General features: G+C 33.0%; 1 protein-coding gene across 1 annotated transcript; it reads right to left on the reverse strand.

Moving 5' to 3' along the window:
- Positions 1-5,939: 5,939 nt before the first annotated feature.
- On the reverse strand, positions 5,940-8,367 carry LOC121221081 (uncharacterized). Its single transcript, XM_041101535.1, has 4 exons — positions 8,181-8,367; positions 6,593-6,672; positions 6,362-6,439; positions 5,940-6,228 (listed from the first exon to the last, which is right to left on the reverse strand). The coding sequence occupies exons 1-4, from the start codon at positions 8,311-8,313 to the stop codon at positions 6,127-6,129; spliced, it is 393 nt and encodes a 130-aa protein (XP_040957469.1). The 5' UTR covers positions 8,314-8,367; the 3' UTR covers positions 5,940-6,126.
- Positions 8,368-10,968: the final 2,601 nt, after the last annotated feature.

Consider the following 10,968-nt stretch of genomic DNA (forward strand, 5'->3'; position numbering starts at 1 on the left):
TACCTAGGGAGTCTTTTGTTGATATCTTTGATGAGGTGTTGTTATCTTAGTTTCTAGTGAAAGGATTGTTAAATGTGTATATGGTTGTGGTTGAGGCTATGTTGGTATGTTAGCCTAGTTTATATTTTGATATGTGATAGTTTAAAGTTTGGTAGCGTAGCATAATTCTTGGTATGTGCTTAGCTTCAAATTTGGTAAATTTAGAAGTTGAAAGTTAGTTGAAATATGGTAAATGTGATGTGAATGGAAGTCTTGAATGTTTGATGTGTTGTTCATGTATTTGAACATATAAAATATGGTACCAATGAGGGTACATTAGTTAGACATATTAGGTAATGAATTTGGTATATTTTGGGCATGTTTAATCATGTTTTGAATAAGCTAAATGACTGGTAATTGAGTTGTTTAGTGTCCAAGCAAGTAGAAAATGGTAAACTTAAGCTTTATGGTACTTTTAGGTGCATACGGCTTGGCACACGGGCGTGTGTCACACACGAGCAACATACACGGGCGTGTGACCCAAGTAAGTGAGTTACACGGGCAGAGACATGTATGTGTGTCTCAAGTTAGTGAGTTAGACGAGCAAGGACACGGGCTGAGACATGGCCGTGTGTCTCAACTTCGAGAGTCACACGGCTTGGGGCATTCCACATGGACGTGTGTCCCAAGTTTTTGGGAATCTTAAAAAATGATCCTAAACTTCTAGAATTGTTCCAAATTAGTCATTGCCTATTTCTAAACTATTTTTAGGGTCTCATAGACTAAAAATAGGGGTTATAAGAGTAACTTATACCCTGAATTGGAATAGATTAGCAACCTTAAATTAAGTTCATTCTACTAACATCATTGAAGATAAAGAAAATAAATAGTCAGAGTATGGACCAATACTCTGATGCTAATAATTGGAATAGTCTTGCATGTACCTAACTTCTAGCATTCAAGAAGGTATAAATAGTGATAAGAGTGTAGACAATGGAAGACCAAGTTTAGCATTACTTAACATGATTAGTTGTTCAATTGTATAAGACATTATTGTGACGATATTAGTTCACTTTTACTACAGCTTGCAATGTAATTAAATGTTCTAATTGGTTGTAATGCCCGTGACCCTAATTCGATGAGGGAGAGGGATTAGGGGGTATTGCACTTAGGCTATGTCGTGACACAGAAGGCCGTCTTAAAATTCTTCTATTCTGCTCCTTATGTTGTGACATCCAACTTTCTGTGTTACAACACAACAACCAGTATCGAGTTAGCACACCTTCTAATGGTCTCCTACGCACTTGTAAAGCATATTGGCTCACCCTTAGGCATTATTGGGACCCTAAGGTCAATATAGACTCAAATTACACAATTACTTGAATTTAAATAAGATAACGAAAACTTCACTAAAACCTTAACTAAAGTGTTTGTATTCAAGCTCTTCAAATGCAAAAACTAGTTTAATCTGCTACACTGAATTACGACAGATCATTTACTAATTAGGGTGTGTCTTCAGGGCTCAATTGTGACACCCTGTGGCTGTATTATGACACCATTGGCACACTGCTCCTTTTGGTACTCTATTCACTACATTGTGATATCCAGCTCCGTGTTGCAACATTGTGGGCAGTTTACTATCTTCGTGCCTCCGAATAATGTCCGACACACTCACTAAACATTTTAGTCTACCTTTAGGCCCACTTTGGCCCCCAAGGTCGTATAAATTACCGGAATCGCTCATTTTATTACCTAAAGATTGAAAGTGAGAAATAAACGAAAACATAACTAATTTGCTTTCCTACATGCTCATTAAGTGAATAAAGTAGTTTAATCTATTACAATAAAATACGATAGATCAAACTCCCCTACACTTAAGTCATTGATTGTCTTCAAGCAAGAAAACATACAAAAAAACATAATGTAAATGAAGACCCTTGAGCAAGTATGATAGAAAGATTAGTTTTGGAGCAAAATAAGTAGGAGTAATCGTAAATAGACATAATTCTGGCATGATACGTGAATGACTTACCACTGTCAACCTCAAACACCTCAGTTCAACATATTACAAAGCATATAAGCAAAAAGAACATCAAATATATTAGTCATCAAGAAATTACATAGGAATTTCAATAATACTAGTAGAATACATACAACTATTATTACAATCACTCAATACAATGTCAACTCAAAAATATATTTACCTAGGTCACATAGGACTTTTCGGCTAGTAACATTCTGAGGCTGAAGGTTGGTATGGAATTAAAGAATAGGGAGCATCAAAACGGTTTCAAGCACGAAATTAGTTTGACACATCGCACTGTTCCCTATTCACCCTTTTTTGTGTCCATTTCCAACTCACTGTCTTATCTCTCATTCTCTCACCTTCCATATTTCTCCATGTAGGAAGTCACATTATAATAATAGCAACTGATGGTCAACTTAACGAGTTTTGGTGCACTAATGACAGAGTTTTCTATTTTTGTGACCTTGTTTTTGGGTTACTTTGACTTTTTTACTATTTTTTCACTCACAATGCTTTTTTATTGCTTTGGTACTTTTTCCTCTCGTTTTGACTTTTTTCTAAATTTTTCTTTATTTACACACTTTATCTTGACCTATAATTATTGTATCACATTATTTCTTCCTATTTCACTTTAATTTTTCAAAAATACATTTATGTCTCTACGTATCCCTCAATAAGTATGGCCTGACGTCTAAGTTCGTGCAATTTGGGGACTAAAGAAAAAGGACAAGTACAATTCACATTTTGGCCTCAAACTTTGTACAGAGGTTACTCGAGAAGTGATTTCTGGCTCAAATATAGGTCTTCAAGGTCAATGAATAAGGTTGACTTTTTGGCTCTATGTTTATACCAAAAAATGCCTTAGGTCATCCCTAGGTATCTCAATATTCGTAAATTTAATCTACTAAGTAATCACAATTCTAGTCATCTATTATTCATGCTCGAATGCTCGTTTCGCTATATTTTCTCTATCATTTGGTATACTTAATTACTTAATGTCTATTCACAGTGTAATATATAGAACTAATTAGTCTAATAGTTGATAATTTAAAATAATTCACAATCATGCCAAATTTACAGTAAACAGAATCAACCTAAATTCATACTCCTAACCAATCACTTGTATTTCTACAAGCACAAGCACACTTTCAACAAGAAAAATAAGAATAAAAACAAAGATTAAAAGTATGAACTAAATACATAATTTTCCTGACATATATTTACTATGTTACCCCCCACTTTAGATAGCACATTATCCCTAATACGCAACTGTTAAGAGTAAGAAAGAAGTTACCCGATTGATTGTGACGTTGTCGTAGCCTTCTGGTCAGTTATTCCTTCCTTGTTCGTTAAAACTCGTAAATGTAGTGCTTTCCTCGTGTAGGTTCCTGCATAGAAAAATTAGAACAAAATACCTATACTATTGTTAACCTACTCCTACTCTAAAATAAAATAAAAAATCATCCAAGATAATTGTTTACAGTCTCTAAAATAAAAATTAAAAATAAAGTTTTAATAGTCAAAATGGAGTGGCTGCCACCCCTCCACCGGAGCTTTTTCTTTTCCCGAAACTTCGGCTCGCAATGAGCCTGCACCCGACGAATGTACTTGTCGAGTAGGGTTGCGGATGACTAGCTCTCTATCTGAAGATTATTGCGGTTGGAATGTTGCATCATAATCGTGGTCATCATCATGCTCCGTATCATCCTCCTCTTCCTCCTCCTCTTCATCCTCATTATCTTCTTCATCTTTCACATTTTCTTCCTCTTCCTCCTCAGATCGTTGGTGGTGTTGTATCGGGCCATTTTTTTAGGGGGTAAATTCGGTATTTGCATAACGTGTTGCCTTGCAAATTCTTGTCCAATTGGTCCCATATCTTGCATCCACCATATGATCTATTCAAGGTCAAGGATATCACTTCCCTCAGTTCCTTTTCATGTTGTTGATGTTGTTTTTCCTTTCAGGGATGTTGGTACATCTATCTTCTGTTTCCTTTGCTGGTTCCAATCTTTTATTTGTTTTTGGTTAAGCTTGACATATTGAGTATACATTAAGTCTCCAATTAAGATCTTCTTCGACCTCATAAATTTTTCGTTTGCTGTCATTGGAACCCTAACCTTTCTGCATAGTGTCATCACTAAGTGGGGAATGAAAACCTGACCTTCTAGCCCCTTATCCACCACTTCATACTATGGTAGATCCACTTCCCGATACATTCTTGTTTCTTTTGTAAAACAACATATAACAAAATGACTCAAAAATTATTAATGTTAGATACATTTAAAATAGGCGTAATTCGAGTGCATGAAAACTACATCCACATTTTTGCTATAGGAAACATGATCGCTTGGTTAAAGGAATATGAGAATTTAGTACCCGATCAGTGCTTCCATTCACCCCTACCATTGATCAGATAATTCACAATGTTATCCATGTCTATGTTTTTGAAGTGTGTTAAATCAGTATTGTTAAGAAAATAAGACACATAATATAGTGCATTGTAAAAGTCACAAATTTTCCTAGGGGTGACGTGCACCTCTTGACCCATTACTGTTATATCTTCCCAAACATCATCATAAGGTCTCCTAGATTCTTAGTCCTTAAATGATGCATAAAATTCATGTACTATCGGAATAACGGTGGGTTCTTTAGGGTTACACAAAAGAACTCTCACCTATGATACCGAACCACTAGTCCAATTAGTGGGTTCAAATATCATCATATGCATATTTTTATTGATTTTTGTTAAAATGAAAAGATTAAAGTACCCTTAAATAATATAACTTATTTTAATAACGAATAGATGTTTCCATAATTTCTCTAATCGAGTTAGTTTTCGGTTGGCTCGTGACACTAACTTCGTTAGGGGCTTAAATATAATATAAATATATGCTATAGATTATACATTATAGATATAATGTAACAACTCAAAAGTCAGAGGTGTCAGGAAACATACCTTCGGGACTCCGTTTTTGAGAACCATGATTGTAAATATTTATTATTATATTTATTTTTTTAATTACATTAGAAGTGAACTGAATGATAGTTAGATAATTTTAATTATCAGTGTTTAAAATTAAGTACAAGGACGAAATTAAATGAGTAATAAAAATAGTAATTAACATTAAATTTTAAAGTGGGATTAGATTAAGGGACTTATTAAATAAATAGACCAATATTTATATGGGTTTTGATAGTATTTCTTGAATGCCGAACTCGGGAGGGGAAGAAGCATTTTCAGCCTTAATCTTTAACCCTTGGAACTCAAATTGGTGAGTACACTTTGGTCCTTTTTGCATAAACTTTGGGTCTGTTTGATTGGCAGTAAAATGTTTTCCGTAAAATGATTTCTGGAAAATGTTTTACTTTTCTGTAAAATGATTTACTGGAAAATATTTTCTAGTGTTTGATTGAATCTGTGTAAAATATTTTCTGCTGTTTGACAGATTTCTTGAAAATATTTTCCGGAAAAGTTGTTTTTACATATATTAATAAATTTATATACATATTAATAAATTTTTATATTTTAAATTATTTTTACGCATATTGCAATGATTTATTTATAAATAAATTTTTTATTAATAAAAGTTTTTATCTAATTAAATTCCAAATGTTCATCTATTTGTAGATTATACCGATTTGATTTTACTTCTTCATTATTAAAACATTTATTTGTATTTAAATTTTATATTAATTTGATTCTACTTTTATCCAATCTGATTCTTGTGATACATATATTTAACATGGGATTTAAATTAAAATAAAAAATACTGTAATTATTAGAAAATTTCATTTTTTAAAAACTAGTATATTGTATTAACTCGTACTAAATGATATGTCAAACTTAAATTGCTACATTAATATATATTGGGTAACTAATGCAAGTGTAATATGCAATTAAAAGCTAGAATTTAAATGTTACCAACACAAAAAATAAAGACGAGATAATAAAAATTATTGAAAAAGAAAAGCAAAACAGTAATCCATAGCACAACAAGAAACTAGTTATATTGTTGTTCTCTTTTTTCTATCCAAACCCAAAACAAAACATCAAAACCGCATTTAGTACTACCAAAGTCTTTTATGGTTCCATCTAAGATTTGCAATAAATGAATTTGAAACTACTTAGGACCAATGTCTTTGAGAGCACATATCTGCTCTTCCCCCATTGCAGACATAACAGACACAACCAGGTCTTTCCCCTCAGCAAAACCATCCATGATCTGCAATCACACCAAAACACAGGAATGTAAAATTATATAACTACCATCTTCATGATATGTAAATTGGAACCAACATTTTTTTTTGTTCTAGTATTAGATACACTTGAATTAGTATGCCAAGAGATTAACTTACCTCCTTACATTCTTGTTCCATTTCCTCATACGTCAATGCTAGCTTCTTTACCACATTTTCTTTTGTTTGTTCAATTGTCTGTAAAAGATCACAGAAATAGTAGTTAAAACCATCCACTATAGTTACCATATCTGGACTACAAACAGCAGCGACATACTTTTGCAAAGACTTTCGCTCATGTTTCACATTTTTATCAAAGACAGTTAAGGGCAAAGTAAGCAACCAACTAACCTTACTCAGTAAATTAGAGAGTTTTTTCATCTTGGCCTCCATCAATGCAATATGTTTCAGACTGTTAATGTCTTGTGAAACTGCAGTAGACCCATTTTGTCAAGGTCCTTGTGAGCCTTTTGCAAAATGTTAGCAAATAATTCATTTTTAACTTTTAGGCTGTTAGCAAAATATTTCAAGTACATATCAAATAATTCCGTCAAAAATCTCAAACAATAATGCCTTTGGGGTTCTGGCAAAGTGAAAAGCTTGACATGTAATTGCAATGGATCTTAAAACCCACATTACAGCAATTAAAACAGAAGAGTACTCTGAGGTTACAAATGAATTCCAAATCCAAATTTTCAAATTAATGTTTCCAAACATAGCATAAATGAACACAATCACAGCATAAGAATTTATAGCCAGAACCACATAATATTTTTCATTCTCAAAATAACTAATTACTTTGAAAGTAACGAGCAAGATAAGATGTTTACAGTGACAACATCAGATGATACAATAGCAACATGTTTCTTCATTTTTCACTCTTGAATACAACTTGGTCATGCATTTGCCTAAAAGAAATGGAAAACACACATTTCTAAGCACTGAACTGAAGAGGTTGGAGTCACTACAACAAAAAAAATGTCTAGCAATGATGAACATAATCAAAGAGGTACAAGTCGTGTGAGTTAAGATAATGTCTAACAACCCGGTAAAATTATAGCAGCACATATATAAAAGAACAATACAGTTCAGCTAGTACAACATGAGAAAAATGACTATATTTTCCTAAAAGAATATGGGGTTCAATAAGGTTCCCCGCATCATAAGGCCAGAAAATTATAGAAGAAAAAGACAGAAATCGATGAAATATAAACCTCTCATTTGCTTTATTATTATATGAAAAAAAGAAAAAAATCGTTCACAAAAGGAGTGTGAGGAAGATTTTCATATTTGTATGCTACAAGGCGATTTTGTGTGATTTGCTCAGTTGAAACTTTGTTTTCAGCACAATGTGACAAGTCAACATGTATTGTTTTGCTTAGTGATAAATAATATGTTTTTTTTAAGTAACATCAAGGAATGAGCATGATTTCTTGAAAACCAAGTCCTGCAAACAAGTGAAGCCAGAGAAAAGACCTTATGTAACACCATTAGACCACAGTCCATGCACAAGAAACCAAACAGTCTAAAAAGAAAGGAAATATTAATAAAGGAACTCAAAACGGACATTGACTTCTCTAAAAAAGGATCTCAGCTCGTCCAATGAGTTCTCAAAACTTCCATACATTCTAATGGATAACCTTAGCCACTTCGAAATATGTGCTCTATTCTAATGACTGAGATGATTAATTGGGATAAATTTGTATCCGAATTCGAAGCCATACTCATACAGCCATTCATCTTGAATGAGGCACACCCTTACTCTATTTGCCTATGGTAATAATTTCATAGTGCTAAAATCAAAATGGACAATTCAAGCAAAGCAAATCACTGATACAGAAATCAAAGTTAACATACTGAAAATAAAAAGAAAGAGGACTGTCTATGGTTAAGGAAATTAAAATAAGCATCAATTTTATTATGACTAGTGAGGACTTACATGCCATCAATATGACATTCACCATTGGGGAAGGAGCAATTGCAGGTGACAGTACTGTTGTTAATGGCCTCAGGCACATTTGGCGGCGGCGGTGGAGTAAACCAACTTGACTTATTGTTGCAAGGGTTTTCATTGTAATTCCAATCCTTCTTCCCAAGTTTTGTTGCTATCTCACGAAGAGCTCTTACTGCAAACCCAGAAAGAAAAGAACAAATATTTGAGAAGCAATTGGAGGAACTAGTATTGGGTTGGTACAAATTTACAAGCAAATCACAGGATAATTCTAAACACTCAAGTACATACTCAAATGAACCAAACCTGCAATTTACTGTTTGGTTGAGATTAGTTAAGAAACAATGAAAGAAAAGTGGACTGGAATAGAGTAAAGTCTTGGAATATGAAGAGGAAATTTCCAATATCAGTTAGTAAAGAAATACTGTTAATCTTTAACACAACCTGAAGCAAGAAAGAAGTTGCAAAGCTGTGCTAACTTACCTTCATAATCTGGAGGATAGGGCGGCTCCACTTGGGCTTCAACCATCTGTATATAACCAAAATATAACCAAAACATCATCCAGCAAGAAAAGTCGCCCAAATAGGAGGCGAATAGCCCAATAGATAATCTGTAATCTTCATCGGCTACTATACTTTCTCTCAATTTGATGACAATCAATATAATTTATTAAAATAAAAATGTTAGAAATCAAAGAACGAGAGAGGAAGAGAGGAAACAAAACAGAATATGCTGAGAAGAGAAGATGAAGAACAGAAGAAGAAAAAGGAATGAAAAACGGAAGAAGAAGAAGGAGCCTTACCTGGATTAAGGAGGAACCGGAAGAGGTCTTTGACCAAACTGATTTGCAATCCAAGGGGAAGGGAAAAGGGAAGGGGAAGGGAAAGGGGAAAGGGTAGAAGAAGGCATCATTTTCCGGAAAATGTCTTACCGAGTTCAAAAGCGTAAGACATTTTCTCCAAATTTGTAATAGGTTTTCCCGTGTTGCGAAATTGGTTTTACAAAAGGAAAATATTTTCCTGCTATCAAACACTGGAAAATGTGTAAAACCAATTCCGGAATTGGTTTTCCCCCTATCAAACACAGCCTTTATGTTTTTGGAACCTTGAGATCATAAAGTAGATTGCCCATGTTGGGGTTTTTAGAATTGTTAATGTTGTGGGATATGTTATCTTTGAGAAATTTAAGTTTTTGAAGTTGCTTTGATAGATTTTGGGGTTAGAAGTTAAGTGAGAGTACTTTGTAGAGTGAATTTAGGAAATTTTGCATTAAGGACTAATTTATATAAAAATTTGCTAATTGAGGGACTAAATGGATAAATTATGATAAACATAGGGATTTTTTTGAGACTATTTATCTTGCTGGAAATTGTTGGTTGAGTTATTAAATTGTATGGTGTGAGAAATTATTACTTTAAGTAGTGATTTAATTAGTATTAGCTTTAAAGAAGTTAAGTGTTATAAATTAAAATGTCATGGTGTTAAATTATAAATTTCAAGAATTTAGGGACTGATAGTGAATTATATGTGTATTCGATTAGCTATGGAAATTAAATGAGGATGAGATGAAGTTAACTTTTATGTTAAGGATTTAGTTGTGTAGCGACATATTATTAAGGGTTAAATGTTGAAATATGATTTTATAATTGATAGTTAGATTGAATTATTGAAGTTTTGAGTTAGTTAATTGAATTAGATTATTGTATTTAGACCAAGAAACAAGTAAAGCGGCCGTTAACTGAGGAAAGGAGAAAGTTATCGATTAATCAACCTCGATCAGTGGAAACTATTGTAAATTTGGTAAGTTCGTAGTCTTTGAACTCAAACTCTATTTATTTAATTTAAATACTTAATTACTACTTTGATATCTTAATTATATTTATATATATGCAAATGATTAAATTATGAAATGAAAAAATTGTGAATTGTATATATTGTTGAGTATGACTCATATTTCAGTCAAATTTGAGAAATAATCTTTCAGTTAAACTCTATTTATTTGTTTCAATCAAACTCTAATTAGTCTAGATTATTTTATTATTATTTGACCTACGAATTTAGCCTATAAATAAGCTCTTTTACAACCTTAGAAAATACATCCATTAGATATTAGAACTCATAATACATTTAGAGAATTTTGTGCTTACGTTTTGAGGATTCTTTATTTTTGGGTTTTCGGGGTTTAGTTTTTATCTCTATCTTTTGTACTCTTTGTTCTTTTGCCATTATAGTAAAATTATCTTTGCACATGGTTTTTTATCCTCTTTGGAGGGGTTTTTTCACGTTAAATTTGTGTGTTCAATTTCTCAATTTCTTCCGCTATTTTTAATTGTTCGCTGCTTAATCGAATCGATTCCCAATAAGTGATATCAGAGCTGGTTCAATTTTCATAGACCAGCCCGTTCAGATATGGCAGCAACAAGGTTTGAAATTGAAAAGTTCGATGGTGAGACAAATTTCAATCTATGGCAAGTTTGGATAATAACAATTCTAGTTCAAACTGGCTTGAAAAAGGTTGTTACCGGGAAAAAGCCTGAGAATCTAAATCAAACAGAATGGGAAGAGCTTGATGAAAAGGCCTTGTCTGCAATCCAGTTGTTCCTCGCGAATACGGTATTGCAAGAGGTTTTGATGAAGAAGACCCCATCCGCCTTGTGGAAAAAGTTAGAAACTCTGTATGCGACTAAGTCTCTGGCTACCGTTTAGTGTTGAAACAACATCTATTTACGTTTCGCATGAACGAATGTGAGCTTCTTAGAGATCACATCAGTCAATT

The sequence above is a fragment of the Gossypium hirsutum genome, chromosome D09, assembly GCF_007990345.1.
Source record: "Gossypium hirsutum isolate 1008001.06 chromosome D09, Gossypium_hirsutum_v2.1, whole genome shotgun sequence".
Taxonomy (NCBI): domain Eukaryota; kingdom Viridiplantae; phylum Streptophyta; class Magnoliopsida; order Malvales; family Malvaceae; genus Gossypium; species Gossypium hirsutum.

Coding starts and splice junctions, on each gene's coding strand:
- LOC121221081 (XM_041101535.1), bottom strand. CDS start 8,313: ATGAAAACCCTTGCAACAATAAGTCAAGTTGGTTTACTCCACCGCCGC. Junction 6,673..8,180: donor GAATGTCATATTGATGGCAT/GTAAGTCCTCAC, acceptor GGTCTACTGCAG/TTTCACAAGACATTAACAGT. Junction 6,229..6,361: donor TGGAACAAGAATGTAAGGAG/GTAAGTTAATCT, acceptor GTGTGATTGCAG/ATCATGGATGGTTTTGCTGA.